Source organism: Neodiprion lecontei, chromosome 4, assembly GCF_021901455.1.
Source record: "Neodiprion lecontei isolate iyNeoLeco1 chromosome 4, iyNeoLeco1.1, whole genome shotgun sequence".
Taxonomy (NCBI): Eukaryota; Metazoa; Arthropoda; class Insecta; order Hymenoptera; family Diprionidae; genus Neodiprion; species Neodiprion lecontei.
This window is the reverse complement of record NC_060263.1, coordinates 6,247,318-6,265,222: the sequence shown is the minus strand read 5'-3', so window position 1 is coordinate 6,265,222 and position 17,905 is coordinate 6,247,318. Positions and strand designations below refer to the sequence as shown.

The 17,905-nt window shown below is 37.4% G+C and overlaps 4 protein-coding genes across 5 annotated transcripts; 2 read left to right on the top strand and 2 right to left on the bottom strand.

Moving 5' to 3' along the window:
* Positions 1-1,707: 1,707 nt before the first annotated feature.
* LOC107221354 lies at positions 1,708-15,591 on the bottom strand. 2 transcript variants are annotated; one of them, XR_006903675.1, is made up of 4 exons: positions 15,460-15,591; positions 3,502-3,753; positions 3,281-3,400; positions 1,708-2,174 (listed from the first exon to the last, which is right to left on the bottom strand). XR_006903675.1 is itself a non-coding variant. In XM_046736233.1 (3 exons), the coding sequence occupies exons 2-3, from the start codon at positions 12,438-12,440 to the stop codon at positions 10,623-10,625; spliced, it is 1,215 nt and encodes a 404-aa protein (XP_046592189.1). In that variant the 5' UTR covers positions 12,441-12,459; positions 15,460-15,585; the 3' UTR covers positions 10,601-10,622. The 2 variants fall into 2 exon arrangements, 1 of the variants encoding a protein (XP_046592189.1); XM_046736233.1 differs by lacking the exons at positions 1,708-2,174; positions 3,281-3,400; positions 3,502-3,753 and adding exons at positions 10,601-11,230; positions 11,834-12,459 and having other exon boundaries at positions 15,460-15,585.
* On the top strand, positions 4,656-7,737 carry LOC107221382. Its single transcript, XM_015660352.2, has 6 exons — positions 4,656-4,896; positions 5,183-5,368; positions 5,491-5,638; positions 6,081-6,242; positions 6,391-6,516; positions 7,328-7,737. Exons 1-6 carry the CDS (start codon positions 4,767-4,769, stop codon positions 7,476-7,478), a joined length of 903 nt encoding a protein of 300 aa, XP_015515838.2. The 5' UTR covers positions 4,656-4,766; the 3' UTR covers positions 7,479-7,737.
* LOC107221361 (ELMO domain-containing protein 2) lies at positions 7,333-10,094 on the bottom strand. Its single transcript, XM_015660322.2, has one exon. The coding sequence runs from the start codon at positions 9,787-9,789 to the stop codon at positions 8,851-8,853; it is 939 nt and encodes a 312-aa protein (XP_015515808.1). The 5' UTR covers positions 9,790-10,094; the 3' UTR covers positions 7,333-8,850.
* LOC107221370 lies at positions 14,033-17,393 on the top strand. Its single transcript, XM_015660334.2, has 6 exons — positions 14,033-14,120; positions 15,580-15,615; positions 15,813-16,012; positions 16,139-16,268; positions 16,672-16,824; positions 17,058-17,393. Exons 1-6 carry the CDS (start codon positions 14,084-14,086, stop codon positions 17,333-17,335), a joined length of 834 nt encoding a protein of 277 aa, XP_015515820.2. The 5' UTR covers positions 14,033-14,083; the 3' UTR covers positions 17,336-17,393.
* Positions 17,394-17,905: the final 512 nt, after the last annotated feature.

Below are 17,905 nucleotides of genomic sequence, written 5' to 3'. Positions count from 1 at the left end.
AATAATTACACTATCATTTTTAATAAATAATCGTTCCAATCAATTTTAACTTATCATCAAAATCACAAACAGACACTTTCAAACTTTCGATAACAAGATATCATTCTAAATTCACAAAGACTAAGTGACCAACGTTCAACATCATTCGATTCATCAACTCTTCCAAATTTGAGGTGAGGCCCCTGGTCCAGCATTCTACCGACGCAGACCGACACGATCCGACGGCTCTCAATCTCGTCGACCGATTCACCCAAAAGCTAAGTCAATCCGAGTGTTAACCCTCAAAAAATTAGACGAATTCTTGTTCACCTTGATAATCAAAACTACTTCAGTAAATTCACAAAAACCAAGCATAGAATTGGTGGCTAGCTTCACTACCCCCAATTAAATTCCACTTATTGTTTCCAAGAATTAACAAATAAGACTAAACGATTAAATATATATATTAAATATATATATATATTATATTAAACGATTTAAGATAATCTAAAAAGAGAGATACCATACAATAATCACGACCAGCTAGTTATAACCATCGTTCAGAGTAGATGTTCCTGGTACCAAATAATATTATCTTCTAGAATAGTATAACACGCGATTTTTTTAATTCAATTTGAAACCTTTATAAATTGTTATTTTTGGCTCAAATATATAATTATCACCATCGATTGTTACCAGATATTTCAATAACTAAATTGAACCAGAATATACTTCATCTTTTACCAGTTAAATCTTTTTAAACATTTATTTTGAGCGACCTTCTTCCCATTTTCTTTATTATAAAATAGCCTCAACTATTTAAACAAACCTCACAGACCTGTACAGGTCTATAGCGACACGATCCTACAAATTACCGGCTTACCGAAAGGTAAGTCTTTTCTTAGATTTAATTATTATTCATTGTCGTTACGTGGGAGCTAGATTATTCAATTAATCATAAACTACCACCGCTCAGTACACCCTCACCCCCACGTAACAACCCCTTTGCATTTTTGGCGAAAATTTTCGCGATTTTTAAAAGTGCCGGAATAAATTCTTTCAGGCACTATTCCGACGTAGTTTTGCGAGAGGAATCGATTGGGCGCAGTCCCAATGCGCTGCGAGCAACGCATCAAAAGTTACAGCCAAAAAACGAGAACCTGTTTTTTCGACATTTTTCAGCAGGTGCTTTTTCCTTCGTAATTTCTCTCCTGTTGATCCCACGCTGCTTTCGCTGCGTTTTCCGAGTTCCTGTGGGTCCAATTAGTCGGGAAAGGGTCATTCAAATCGAATCTGAGACCGAAAATTTTCGGCTCCAAAAATAAAAAAAAAGTAAGGCTAACCCCTTTGCATGTTTGGCAAAAATTTTCGCGATTTTCAAAAGTGCCGGAATAAATTCTTTCAGGCACTATTCCGACGTAGTCTTGCGAGAGGAATCGATTGGGCGCTGTCCCGATACCGTGCGAGCAATGCATCAAGAGTTACCGCCGGAAAATCAGAAAATTCCAGTATGGTCTCAGCACAGGGTCTCTTACTTGCCTATACATCTGTCTGTTCACCTGAGGGTCCAAGTAGTCTCTGATCATTCCAATCCAGCGAGGTTCACCCAAAAGTAACGCGTCCGAATTCTTGTCTGAATCATACCATATAGGCGATGCGTTTTTGGAAAGGTGGGGAACAAACTCACAAATTCACAACCCATAGTGTGAGTTTATTCAAATGTCCTTAATTGCAATACAAGTTTTCACGTGTCAATGTGTAGTTATTTTACAAAATTACTAATAGAATTACTGTGAGAGACAAAGAGGACTGCAATGATCTGGTTAAACTTCACATATGAAATTAAATTGTCTCGTGTGGATACTGATGTGCAGTATACATTGTCCTCAGCAAAATTTGAAATATACCGTAACAGACAGTTATTGTTATAGTTACAAAATATAGCCTAGGTATCGGCCTGCGTAGAGCTGCAATCCGCCTTCGCACGATACGATGTGTGACGTATTGTATTGCATTGTCTCCATTCCACGTAACATGTATTAAAATTAATAAAGAATTGATGTTGTCCGTATTTTTCATTCGTATCTCCTAAACTGTTGCTAGTTTGCTCATCCATATCTCTATTTCCCATTCCTGAGGAATCAATCAGTTCAGAAAGAGTCATGCAATTCGATTCTGAGACGAAAGATTTTTCGCTACAACAAAAAAAAAAAAAAAACAGTCAGGCTATTTGTCAATTCTTCTATGCGCGATATCGACGTCACTTTGCAGGAGCAATCTTCTGCGCACCGTCAGAATTCGTTGCGAGCAATTGATCAAAGTTACCGCCGAAAAACTAAAGTTTTTATTGGAGTTTACTCCTTAAGAAACGATTTGAGTTATAGGGCCCGGTACGGAAATTATATGAGGAGTAAAATCAAGTGTAACACGAAAACTTGAGGCGTTATAGAAAGAGACAAACATATATATTGAACGTGCAAAAGAATGAGATGGAATACATTACACAGCGTATCCTATACTCGGGGTCTCCTCTTTGTGCGGTGCTTCGTAGTCTCACTGTATAGTTCACTACCTCTGGGCTGAGAGTTGAATGTGTGCGTATGTTTGTACGTGCGTGTTGTGTGCCTGCGTATGAATTAATAAGACGTGACGTTATCACGTGAAAATATTTGAAAATATGGAAAAAATTGATTTAGATGATAATGAAGAAGAATCCGAAAAACACATGGATGCGGTTAATTGGTAAGCTTATCGTTTACATTTATGAATAATATACATTTCAAATACGAACAACTAGATCTTTTATCTGGTGTTTTTATTATTTTTGATTAATTGATTTAATATACATATTTTATATTTATATAATATTTTATATTACTTGTATTAACCCTTAGCGGCACACATTTTTCCTTACTATCAACTTGAATTTTGTACTCGAGGGTTTTCGGGGTCGCTAATTACGAATCCGGACTCAAAAGTTATAAATTCAAGGTGGCGGATCCAATATGGCTGACCGAAAATGTAAAAAGTCGTTTGACGGGAACGAAAGTTGGTACTCAGGGGTGTTTGCGGTCACTTATTACGGATATGCACTCAAAATTTGGAAATCTTCGAAGTAATATAAATAATCCGAATAATTAGATATATGTTTGTTTCTCTTATCATTTTGGAAGATGCGTTCATTTACCCTCTTTTTCTATTCGATATTATATCATAATTATCGTTCGTAAGGAGTAAACTCCAGTCGTGCGTCGGAGCTGACACACACGCTTTTTTTTGTAATTTCTCTGTTGTCACTCACGTCTTTTTCTGATGACTTCGTTACCTCTCTGTGGGTCTCACGTGTCCGGAAAGGATTTCCTTACACTTATCAAATTCCCAAAGTTTTGTCATGCCTGCTGCAGGACTTGACCTCTTGTACCTTTAATCAACCACCTTCTTCATATTCATTTTTCGGACTCCAATCCGGGAGTACAGAAAATTATATCAATTTTCCTCACTCATCCAAAACTATGGACTTACAGAGATGCACCGAGTTGGCATCGTCATTCTAGGTTTTTGACAGCTGCTACTTTGATTTTCAGGATTTCATCGCATCCACTTTATTTTCTCCACCCCTTCAGTTACACTTCGTGAATGATTGCAGAAGGTTTCCAGACGAAATTAGTACAGTATTTTGTTTTTGTAACTTTTCAAAAGCTCCTCATATTTTTAATCAAATGGTCCGAATTATTTCCGCGTATTGGTTGGCTGTATCCTGGATTTGGAGATACCCTTGAATCAAGGAATACCAATTTTATCGTAATTACAACGTTATATGATACAGAGATATAATGTTATTTCAATAACATCAAAATCAAGTGTATAAATCTGCAAAGCAAAATTTCATCGAAATAAATATTAATTTTGCAAGATGGACATAATATCAAATGAATCACAAGGGTAAGCCTTATACGAAGTTAAAGATATATTGTGATTGATTTGATCTCAATCGTCAGCTCATGAACTTAACTGTATGACATATTATTTTTAAATAATAATTCTTAAAGAAATCAATCAAATTTCCATCCAGCTCGCAAACTTAAATCGTTCCAATATAGTAAAGAAAATTTTATTCGGCTCAGATGATTAATGAGAAAACTGAACGGTTCGCTGCTTTGAACTGAATTTTTCATTTTGAATTGCCATGAATGGTTAAAATTATGCAACGTTCATTTATAGTTTATTATATTCTGTTTTCGTACAATATTTTCATTGAAGGTACCAGGGTGTCCACTAAATAAATAGGTAATGAAATAAAAAGAATAAATTACCTATATACGATTTAGTTGCATCATTTTTTTTTATTACAAATTTTCCTATCATTCTCACTCCTTATTGCTTGTAGTCTCATAATTTTCAACGAATTTCAATTTCCCAAATACCGACGTGCGTAAGAATTTTCAAGCTTGATTCGGAAATTATGTTTAAAAAAAATGGTATAATCTGACGAAACTGTTGCCAGTTAAAGATTGCTTTTTCTGCTTCCAGCTATTGGACTTCAGATCCAGGCGGCTTGGTTTAATTAATTGGTATTACAATAACCCCGCTTTGCAAACACTTCATTACCGACACTCAGCACAGTCGGTAAAACGGAACGTTACACAGTCGACCGAACGCGGATTATAGAAACGTCAGCCGGTGTTTGATGACGTGTTTCAGGTGGAAGCTGTTAACTGTATCCCGGTGAATACAACCTGTGTCAATCCGAATCATCCAAGTTTTATAAATTCAAAAAAATTTCCAACATGTTACGATCAACGTTGATCGTGATTTTGACAATATTCTCGACCTGCGCAGCTTCTCCTCTCGAGGCTGTGAGCGATGACGAACTCTTAAATCTCATCAGAACCGAGAAACACGTCGTAGTTTATTTCAGTAAGTTATTAGTCACTTTTTAAGAAAACTTTCCACAAATTTTCATTTCAGTCAATAAATTCACGATTCTTTCGTTCCTCGCACTTACAATATTCCTGAAATTCCACCAACATCTGATCCTTGATTCAACAGATCATCTACATCACGTCAAGTTAACGAAAGAAATAAATCTGGAACCTTCACTGATTCTCGTTTCATCAGCTTACGTCGTTACAGAGCTTACAGAGTTAATCAACTTCTGCTCGTGCTATCGCACGATAATAACTCGCAACACTTTCTATTCCAGCGAAAAAAGACTGCGAGCAATGCGATACTATCGAAAACGAGCTGGTCCATCTGAGGGAAGATTTGGTAGATTCGTTGGGAGCATGGGTCGTCAAAGCGATAAGCAGTCAAATGGTGCGTCTCTACAGTCCGAACAAGGAACCGGCGCTGGTATTCTTTAGGCAAGGAATACCATTACTGTACGACGGTGAATAAAGATTTTTAATTTGTACATAGGAGAGAAAAATCGTAATGTAAATTGTGCCAATGATTTTGAATATCGCAATGTCTGTCAAAACACATTACTCACTCATCTTTCTCCTCTAACAGGATTATTGGCGAAGTTCGATGACGAAAAACTGCTACAAACTTTTACCGACAATAAGGAACCCGTCGTCAAGGAGCTTACCGATGATACTTTCGAACATTTGACTCAAGCTAGCAGCGGCGCAACCACGGGCGATTGGCTCGTTATGTTGTAAGTGATTCGATCATTTTTCATTGTATATAACGCCAAGGAACGTGGAATTTAAATATCTCTGACTTTTCCTCAATTTCATAAAATTTCCTTTTATATAAATGTTTCGAGCATCGATGTGATGAATCGTTGAAAAATGAGTACATCAAAAAAGGATAGGATCATTGCGCGCGGAATTTATACGAAATTATGGCAGGCCAATATTCCTATTTCACACTGTTTATTTCATAAAACAATTTTCTCCAAGTGGTTTCACAGATGTAATAAAAATGAGATAGTGAAGTTTGATCACAAGTTTCATTTATTGTTAGATAGTAGAATTTTTCATAGCTACTTTTCAAAAGAGCTTCGCCTACCGTGAAAAGAAGCTTTTCTTGTTAGTAATGTTTTTTTAAACTCTACTTTTCATATGTGCGTTCAACATTTTCATTTTTTAAACCAGCTACAGTACAGACTGCGTGGATTGCCAAAGGCTGGGTGCAGTCTGGGAAGCGGTGGGAGCCGAGTTGAAGCAAAGACTTAATGTGGCACGTGTAAACAAACAAACGACCGGCGCATCGACTGGTAGAAGATTCAATGTGTTTGAAGTTCCTACGTTCATCCTGTAAGTCTTGATCTTGTACACACGTTTCCATTTGTTTCAAAATATCAAAAACCGTCAATAGAAAAACTAACATTTTATTACCAGCAACTAAAAATTTACTACTTTGTGTTTTATTTAAAGAATCTAATATTTGAATTCCCATTTTCAGATTCAGACAAGGTAAAATGTATCGTTATCACATTCCCAAGTACGATGTAAAGTCTTTCGTCTCCTTTGCAAAAGACTGGTGGAAAAATTCTCATGGTGAACGAGTTCCAGTCCCGCAAAGTCCTTTGTAAGTATCACTTTCAATAATTGTCATTATTCGAAATTATCGTGATTTAACACGATGCGTAGGAATATTGAGCAACAGTTCACCCGGTGAAGAGCTTCATTGTGAAATTAGAGGTGTTTATTATTTTTGTGCTAAGAAATAATAAGACACAAACTCGACCAGGGTATGGTGTTAAAAGTTTTAATGTCTGAAGACATTTTTTTATTACAAATATTTAACGGTGAAAAGGAATCTTTGCTTGATCAATAACCAGGCAAAGATCTAATAGCCAATAATCCACGTAATACAACAAGCATCGATACAAATCTTATCTATAAATGTACATGAATCAATATTTTTATTGTGCTTCTTATTCGTAGCTTTTGAAGCTACTGATGCACATTTCCATTCGTTTTTTTTTTCTTTCTATGTTAAAACTATTTTGGCAATGTAAAGAATAATTTTCAATCGCTTTTTCCGAGTGGAGCATTTTTTTCGTATTATTCTTTCATTGCGTGAACACAATACCGACAAGACAAGGCCCGAAATTATCTCCTCCAACAACATATGACTTTTTTATACACATGATAGGCACTAATAGTTTCTACAGGATACTATCTTAGAAACTTTATCAATAGTTTTTAAATCATTTAGATCATCAACTACTAAAAATTGCAATAAATTGCTTAGCTATTAATTACTATTTCACCTATTTGTTGATACTAAGATACGCGATTTTGTGAACTGTGATTAGAATAATTAGACAAACGTCAAGTGAAACGAGAAATTTGTTTAGTAATGCCGTTAATGCTAATATTATTTTCTGTTTCAGTGACGACTTTACGCTTTTGATTGCAAATTTCTTGCGTGAAAATCCATGGGTACTGAAGCTCGGCAGTATAACGTTGGGTGTTGTGGTTATTGTTTCCGTAGCATCGAAACTAAGACGCAAGTCCGAAGTTCCTACAAAGAAAGGAAAGTGAAACTGTCTCAGAGACTCTACTTTGCAAAACGGACATGTATATATGTACACTTGAATGACGCAGCGTTGAATCATCATTCGCATTACGCAACTACGAGCTATTCGATATATAAGACAGAGTTATTATTTAGTACCCCACGAATCTTTCAATTAGATTGAAAAATTTGATGATATGAAACAGGTATTGTACATTGTGTCTATTGTCAAAAACTATCATTTTTCTACGTGTGCTACTGCAATAAATATTTTATTTATAAATACTAGCCTAAATTTCTTTTAGTCAACATCCTCCGCTCATTTTAGTACTCAGTGCTACGCTATACGCACGACAATAATAGAAAATTTGTGAGCTGTCATAGTTTTACTATTTTTTTTGTCCACATGTCGAACACGTAATTATTGTACAAATAGCTTCTTATTGATATATCTGATTTACCTCTGGATAAGCGCAAACAAGTCAAGCAATTACCCAGGGAAGTAATGATACAAATACAGTTTTGCTCTTTTCGATTCGTAAAAGTATGGTCGAAAACTTCCCACATGGAATGCTTTCCACATGTCTTTTAGTTTATAAATTTTTACTCAATAACTCAGCAGTGTATTCAGTTGAAACAATCTGTAATATGGTAGTGTACAATTAATAATTTACTTTATTTATTGAACTAGTTATTGTACTAAAAAACCTCGGCACTCAACTTGTAATAAATAAGGTGGCACAACCACGTTTATACGCAACGTGATGTCCCTTATTGATGCATTAAAATTACTGCAGAGCTTGATAAAAAGATCCCCCCCCTGCCTCGCATCCTGTTATTCTCGAAGCACCAAAATTGGTTTCAGATGAAACCCTGTGTTAAAAAAATATATTTATCCCCTTTGCATAAAAAATACAAAACTGTAATATGTATTCCAAAGAGGAATTTGATGAGCTATTGAGGAATGTACAATGTACCCAAAACCACCGCGATACCATTATCTAAATAGAAAATAGACGTGCGATTGTATTGAAAGATGTGACATTGCTTGCGAGTATCCCAAAGAAGGTAACAGTGAATAAAACCAGGGCTGTGTTTTGCACTTGCGCAGTCTGTCTACGATGCTGGTAAAAATCTAACGAAATTTTCAACATTTAATTTACCATAATTATGTGACTTGATTGTCAAAAACGTGACTAATTTTACGACACGCTCTCAAGGTATTCAAAGTCAGTGACAAACTAACAAAATAACAAACGAAGATTAGCACAGCTTTTTCAACTCTACATGTATAGCACAAAACAGCATCCATACATCACAAATAACAATTAGAGACCCTGGTACGAAGCGCATAAATATGTGAAGCTTGGTCCATATGCGATTAAAATTCGTAAAAAGTTATACATTGTCAACAGAGATGTTTACCCTGAATACAGTCTTAGGATTGTTCAATAAAATCCTGATACTATTCTCAAACTTTTCCTGAATGGTGGAAAACTCCATCATGTTGCTGGGCTTGGACTCGATCCAGAGTCTATCGAACTCGTACATAAGATAGCAGTAAAACTGATGAAATACTCTAACGGTTGGCAGGGTCTTTACAGCGTTGTAGACGTGCGTTTTTGCCGATCCATCCCTGAGGAGCCTGAGCGCCATGCTAGTCAAATTGATTCCAACGATGGCAAAGGCGTATCCATATCTGGGATGAATGGAATGCAAGAGAACATGCTTAGCGGCGTTGGGAAATTCCTGAGCAAAGTAGACTAGGTTCTCGAGTCCCAGTATTCCCATCCCGCGAAAATCTGTCTTTGGATCATCGCCCTGAAAGCCGATATCCTGCCACTGCTTGGTGACGCGTCCCTCGAGCGGCTCGTGTGGCATGAGCAGGTTCCAGAGCTTCAGCAGCATTAGTTCGTGCTCTGCATTGTCCGCGTCGTAGGCCGTCCTTCGAAGCTCCTCGACGTGGATGCAGAGCTGACGATAGCCCCAGATAAGCTCGACACATTTGCCGAAGGACTTTGCAAAGTCTGGATGAGCCACAGGGTTTATTTTTTTGGCTACCAGCACCGTTCTGATCGCCTCTTCGAGTATCCCCCGCTCTGACTTGGTGGTTATTTCCCGCCTGTCGCTAACGCCGTCCAGGTAAAGAACCAGCGTCTTTATGTCCGGGTTACGGGAATTCCTGAGGCTCTCCTCGACAGCGAGAATCCTCCGAGCACCCGCCGGCTCGCCGTAGCAGATTCGCTGGAGTTCACACATCTGCGTTGTACGATGCAAAAACCATTTGATCAACGGTCGGAAATACCAGAATAACAACGACCATAAGTAGTGATACATCTTGTCGGCGATCGGCGAGGATTTTAGAAACTTCACTGTCACCCCCGGCGCTCCTCGACGCTCAAATCTACTTCGTCACCGACGCTGTGCAGTCCCTTCATTTCACTGTTGATGGGTTCAACCCCTACCGCGAGGATATTTCAGGAGGGATATCGATCAGCATTACTTTTGGGGATAAGAAAAACTGTGACGCTTCGAGCAACGTCGAAACAACCGGAAGAACCGCGCAGCTCGATGTGATTGGAATTTTTTGAGGTTAGTTACGATGAGGAGTTTGATCGTTGTATTGATGTATACAGACTGTAGACGCGGAATGGCGGAACATGATCGAAGGCTTGTCGTTCCTTGTTTATGAATGGGAATTTGTTTTAGCGCTAAATTTGAATTTCTGTGAGGTACACGGACGTTGACAAGAACGTTGAAAGACTTTTCAAACCACTTCAAACAACGACAAAAGTAATCCGAAGGTGTAGACAGAGATTCCAAATGCAAAATATCACGCCAGACAATGTAGATACCAAAATTTAGGTATAAGAATGAGCATTTCAGCTTCAAAACATGTCTAATGGATAAATATGTTGGCGCTCGTTGAATTTGAACGCGCTTCCGCACGCATCACACTATTATACATTATCAAAGAATATATTTCAGCGCCTATAATGAAAATACCACAAATATGCACTTGGCACCAAAGGAATAAAACAGGTCCAATACTCGATTGGAATAATTTATCAAGTTACAGACATATACTGCACAAGACGCATCACTTAAAAAAAAATGGAATTAAAAACAGAAAATTTTTTACAAATGATACATCGTGAAAATACAAACGCTCAAGGATTTCCATTCATGATTGACGTGGACAGATTGTAATGCGAAGTCTTCCAATGAGGCGGATTAGCCGCAGCGCCGTTTACACTTTTCAAATTATAATCAGATTCGGTGATCCAACTTGAACCGCTCTCTATGCTGGTCGACGGATAATCGGATTGACAGAGATTAAATTTTGCGACAAAGATTTCTGGCGCCATATTGACCTCAGCGTCGACTTTAGCAACACGCGGTATATCACAGTACGTGGTCCTCGTGTAACCATTTTGAGATGAAAAGGAAAAGGACTTCTGAAGCTGGTCCGAAGGATTACTCGATTTGTCAACGTCGCCACCGCAACGATCGTCGCTATACCATTGCGAAACCATTCGCTTCAAGGGCTGAAGGGAATTAGCATTTTGCCTGATCTTTTCCAATTCTTCGTCGCAGAGACGTTCGACTTCCATCAATTTGTGACGATAAGTATTCGCGGCCAGCTGACGGCGCATGTTGTATCGCTTTTCGGCCTGAGCTAACGCTAGTGCATCCTGGTACTTTGCAAGCTTCTTTTCGTACTCTAGTATCGTTAACTCGCTCAGCGTTTGTTCAGGATTTACGTCGAGAATGTTACCTGAAAAATACGAGTGTTCAAAGCGATTTAGTCGCGGAAGCGCAACTGGAATTCAATCTAGAATTCCAGACTTTCAACTGCGCCATCTTGTGACGAGGCGTAAAACGGTACACCAAACGTGTCTGATTTAACTGTGAAAATGGTTCATTACCAAATTTTCGACTCCGTACACATTCAATATCCCAAGCTAAAAGACCGAAAGCTTGCACGAGGTTTTTTGCGCTTAGATGCTAATACGGTTCACCAAAAACGATCAGCTGATTATTTTTTTCGCCGCCATATTGTTGAGATAAAACCATGCCAAAAATTGAACTCTTCAAACTTATAAAAATTTTCCTACGAATCAGGATGTTTTTAAACGACATTGAATGCGTTCCGAAACAAACTAGCAGTGTTTGAAAACTCCCTAGGCCAGAGGCAGAGCTACTCACGAACTCGGCTGCGCAATGGAGATAAAAAATGTGTGACAGCTCTAGAAGCTAATTTCGGAACGCACCGACTGAAAAGAATTTGAAAGTTTAAAAACAATTTGAATTTGAGGGAAATAACTGCAGGCCATTTTACACAAAAAATTTGATCATACTTATGTGAAAAGAAACTTGCCATAGTTGGTGGTGTGATTGTAGTAATTAAATTGGATGTTGTCCAAATCGTTGGACAGAGGAGATTCTGCGGCGTATGCTTCGGCCGCTGCGCGTGCTGCAGCTGTGGCTTCTTCAAGAGCCAACAGGTCGCTTTTTTCTTCAAGTATTTGAAACTCGTCACGTTCTTTTCGCCAGAGAGAAATTTCTCTCTGCAATTCTCCTCTCAGAGATTGCACAACTTTATTCAATTCGGATATTCGTTCCTGAAGGATTTTATTTCTTTCAAAAATTTCATCGGAATGAGGCGAAAAGGTTTCGTCACCAATTGCGGTTTCGTTGACAATCGTATCTTTGGACGGCGTTTTTTCAGGATTTTCGATAACCTCCGTTAATTTTTTCAAATCTTCACCGTCATCCGCAAGGTCATTTACTTGCGAAAAATTTTGTCGGTCGTAAGCCGAGCTGCAAGCCGCCGAACCGCTACTTTCATCCCTCGATAAAGATTCCTCGCTATAATCATCCTTGTCGATCTCTTGTGTAAACTTTTGGTCCGCTTTGTCTTGAATCGACACATCCGAATTACTATCCGTCAGTATATTCGACAGCGATGGGACTTCGTTGTCCATTTAAAATCTTCGTAATTTACTAACGGTTATATTTATGCAATCTACCTTTCAAGTGATTCATTAATAACGCTACACGAAAACGCGTAAAAGTTTCAAAAAATTGGATACATGTTTTTTTGTAAATAAAAACTTGAAGTCTTGGTCATATTGTTTTTCAATGACAGCTCCTGCTCGATGACATATGCGTACATCCGCCATACCGCATTCGTAATTTGGGAAACAGCACAAACATGATTCAGAGCTTGATCAGAAAACGCAAATGTGAAACGAGTTACAAATCGGTCAATCCATATGGACTGGGTTCAATAAATTTTGTACCACGTTTTTTTCGAACGAGAATCTTACGAATATCAAGATATATATTGGTAAAAAATATTCCTGACAGTGAAATTAAGATCTCATACAATTTTAAAATATTGTGGGATAAATCGATAAACCAGGAAACACACGCGTTTCTTCAAACCGTCATTTTGCAAGCGTTGCATATAACGGGTTTTTCTCCAATACACGAAAAATAACCAAATTTCTTGAACCTGCATGAGATTGAACAGGGATTTCAGGGATTTAACTTCAAGTGTCGACAATTGTAACGAAGCGGTTCAAACTCGTGCCAAGAAAATATTATAAGTATTAAAATATTTACATTTCAACTTTTGATTTTTTCTGAGATGTTCTCAACAATCCGTACGGTAAATTTTCGAAAGCCATATTCGATAGAACAAATTTACGCGCAAGAGTTATAAACCGAAGAATTGGTTGAATACAAAACGCAATTTCTGTCGTAGTCTATGTCAATTAATACACGTATGACACATGGGTTTTAATTTTATAAATTCTAATTACAATTCCTCAGTTTCAAATTTGCTTGCACTTTCGCAATATTTCTAATGACATTATCGCAGAGTCTTGATAGAAGAATGAACCAAAAATTTGCAATTATTGACTCAGGACACAAGTTGTACAGAAACGAACGGGACTGCAAATTTATTTATTTGATTGTATTTGTAAAAATTAATTAACAGGAAAACAATCACGTTTATATCACGCATTGCAAGCGTTAGAAAAAGTTACGCAACCTAGGCTCTTTTGATGTTTTATGGAAGATATCTGGAATCACCTGTGAAAATACCGAATATTTTACCAAACTTTAAATGCGCCAAACGTATTACGCCGAATGATGGATTGTAAACAGGATTAAAAGGCATCGCGTAAGTGCGTGAAATTTATTATTCATTCGGGTCATGTAACAAAAGGCGAGGAGTACGGGACATGTTTGAAAAATTTTGTCCCAATTGAAGAGTTTCGCAGATGATTTGAATAGCATCGATATTTACGTGCAGCTGCACTGTTAGGTGCAAGTAATGTAGGTGTTGCAATTTAGCGATGAGATTGTCAACCCGGCACAGATTAGCGCTGTCCTTTACATTCGACTTGTATTTGAAAGCTCCGGTCTTTGTTTAAAGATCAGTCTATTCAAGACGACAATAATTAACAAGCGACCAGCGGATTAAAGTTCATGCGAAATCCTTCTTTGCATTACGGTACTCAAAATCCGTGTCGTTCAACCCGCTCAGAGGGTTCGTATATAAGGCCTCGTCAAAAAATACTAAATTCATTCTGTCGCTGATATTCAGTTTGCCAGCATGAAGACCACCATTGCAGTACTGTTCCTGATCACCGGTAAGTTATCATCTCTAAAGCTTTTCAATAACAGAAGTTTATGGAACATCAAATATAAATAAGCATGCAAACCTTTTTTCACAATTTGTGATATTAAACGAACCGGAATTGCAATTACTCAAATAAAACCTGGCGAATTTCTTGTACAATCTTCTAATAATTTGTACAATCTTTGGAAAACTCTCGCAGTTTTGTCGTAGAATTTTTCATAGATCGCGTTAATTTTGCCCGATATATATCTGAGTTTTTCTTTTTTTGTTCCTGCTTGTTTTTACTTCTCTGTAATCCTGCGGTCTTAATTTCTATAAAAGTTAATCATTTTTCGTAGATTACCGTGTACTTTTTGGCAGGGTATTTTACTTTTTCGTAATAAATCCCACATTTTCATAGATTAAGCATAGCCTTCTCTCGTTTACGTATTCAAAAAAATCACATTTTCTCCGTACATTATTATGACTTTTCTCACTTGTATTTGAAACTCGTAGCTTTCTAATAAATTTTACACAGCTCTATGGAAGAAAAATCTATGTCGTCTGTAGTCAAAATAGTGACTGTTACAGTGTTTTTTTTACAAGACTCACCCCTATTAAGACAAGATGATTCCAGAAACATACGACAGATTCGCTAAATCTGTCCAGATCGTACTCGGAATATGAGAATTAGAACGGTTTTCGGATGTAGATCGAAATTTAGCCGGGTACTTAACTTGACTGCGATAAGTTTTCGTTGTGAGAGAGATGCGACGTCAAGCGGTGTCCAGAAAATTGAATTTCAAACTTTTTCATAAATTTTCGTAATGTTATCGTCTTAAAATCAAATTCTAAAATTGACGATCATGACAAGTTTTTGTAAATTTTTTTACTCTCTTATGAGAATTCATGGAGTTCATAAGAAGTTGTACTTTTCAACGAAATTTTTACAGTACTATAAAGTAAAAAAAAAAATAATTAAATTCACGTTGTTTGGTTCCGAAATTATAATTATTTTTCATAGAAAATTGCAAATTTTTGTTATATTTTGTAGAAGGTAGCAGTTTTCTACGAAATTCAATGCTGATCTACCAAGAAACAAAGCTTCATAATCCCTGAGTCCGAAATTGACATTATCTTCCGTAAAAAATCGTGGATATTTATAATTTTCCTTCAATCCTCGTAGTATTCTACGAGATTCTACAGCAGAAAATTAAATCCACTTTCAATACGTAAAATTCTATGATTTTTCGTAGAAGGTCGTAGATTTTTATAAATTTTCATAAGAATTTACATTTTTCTGCGAAAAATACAACGATTTTTCATGATTATTTCCATTATTTGACGCTTTTATACGATTTTCTACGTACCTGCAGTTTTTCGCAGTTTGACGTAGGAATTATTTTCGCCATGGCATCACCGTGCGTGTGGGTTGATGACGTATTTTTCAAACACGAAACTAATTTACTTCTCATCATTGATTGTTTCAGCCACGGCATCTGCTGTCGAGTGGAACGATCTTCGTGGTAATTATTCGTTTACGATTATTAAGATTCCAACATGTAAACATTCATCTACATACATTCTTACATCGGGTGGTCAAGAGACGAAAACTTTCTATTCATTATTCGTTTACAATCAGAACGAGAATGGCATAGTTTTCGTTTTTTCATTCCACTTTTCTTCGGGATTCGACCAACATTTCATTGTTACCAAATTTCAGTCACGTGGAAATCACAGTCGGTAGACCCATGCCACTTGTCGAGCTACTACCAGATGCCTCGTACGAAAGTCGATGCCATTTCCGAGGGTTGGGTCGAAGTGTCAGGTGTAACTTCCTTGAATTTGTCCGTGTATTGCCGGGAAGGTGATGGTCGCGTCTGTCTCGAATACGACACTTACGGGAACATTGCCGCAATACAGGTGATCATTATTTGCGCGTTATCATACTCACAGTTGGCCAAACGGCTGGATGCTGTACAGAAATTACCAAGGGCCACTCGGTTGGTAAAATTGGTTGAATATAGATGTGTGCCAATTATTTTCTAGGCGGCCATACTCTACAGCGACATCGCAGATCTGCAAAGTAGACACAATTTCTCGATATACAACCGCTACCAGAGCAAAACGATATTCAACGAAAAGTACTTGACGAGTACCGCTTATTTCATATCCCCAGGTTAGTGGCTACATTGCTGTTAATGAAATTAAAAAATATCACGATTAACCGTTTCCCGAGTTTGCGTGGAAAGCTCTGCATATACATTTGACATAGCTGGAAAAAAATTTCCTGCACGCACTTATCGAGCCAGTGAGATTTTTCTTTCTTTGAGAACAGTTTAGTTTCATTACACGGTTACAAAATATTCTTGTACGACTAACTAGCTTTCTTTTTATCCGTTCACGATTCACTTATTTGCAATATTTTCCGACTTTTGTTTCGATGGTAAAAATTTCTAGCAGCATTGAAATTTTATGAAAAAAATTTCCCGATGATCGATTCGGCAAATAGTTTCTTTCCTTTCTGGCTATTGACGTTACACATAAACCGCGTGTCCATCTAATTATCATCATCTTTTCAGACGATATTGCAGCTGGTGGACGATGCGAAACGGACGGTTTCACCGGTACCGACGGAATATGGTTTGAAACAACGGATGGAATTACAGAAATTCCCAGGCGTGTGGCATATTTGGGTTTTGCATGGAGGGAAGGAAACTGCGTTCCAGGAATGGGTAATCCACCGTTGATCATAGAATATTTTTAATCAATAATTAGTGCCAAATATCGATAAGAAAATGTAACTTCCGGTATTGCATGCAAAACAGTCCAGCAAGCACAGAGTTATAGTAGCCATACTCAAACACAATTCAAAAATGTCAATGAAGCTGCACGACATGGAAGGATATTGTTTCAGTCTGCTAACAGTAACCATGAATATTTGTTGAATGTTCTCTCCGTATTTTAGGCACTCACTATTTTTACGATGTGGGCACATATTCCGAGTGTAGATCCATCCAGCCCTGGACCTTGTTGGCACAGGATGGCCAGCTGATCGGCTTTGCACTACAGGGATTCGGATCAACGACTTACAAAAATAGAAACTACTATGAGGACTTTCCAGCGTCCGCTATCAAGGCCGCAATTCCGACGGCCCCTAAGTGTGTAATCGATTGGTTTACGGAGTACGGTGTAATTGCAATGCACATTTACTTCGTTTCAAAACCATGGGAAATCCAATGTTGATTGCAACAATCCATGAGCAACAATAATTCTTGATGAATAAAATTCTATAAAGAAGCTAGAATATTCGCATTTGAACCTTGAATTTACACCGTTTGGCAGATTTGCAACAGATACTCGACTCTGTTTTGACACTTTCTCATATTATATCTAGTGTCATACATAAATGTACGTAAGGCAGATTAAAAAATACTCCGTTTTAAATCTATCGAAGTATAACCTGCAGCTCGTGTATACTTCGCAGAGCTTAAAATTTGCAAATTTAAATTGCTTTCGTTTCGACATAATTCTTACGACAATCGTGATATGCAATCACAACATTTCTTGGATGTAAACGTAACCTGATTAATCCTGTAAGCTTCGGAAGCTTACAAATTAAAAACACGCTACCGTTTTCATTATTTCACTCATTAATTTTTTTTAGATTTCATTCATACTTTCAGTCGTTTACATAGCTTCAACCTAATACTATATTTATTTTACACGATCGACAATGATTTTTTATGGTATTCAATACTCGAGATTACTGTAGATATAATTTCAACTCACCACCTTGCAAAGATAATGTCATTA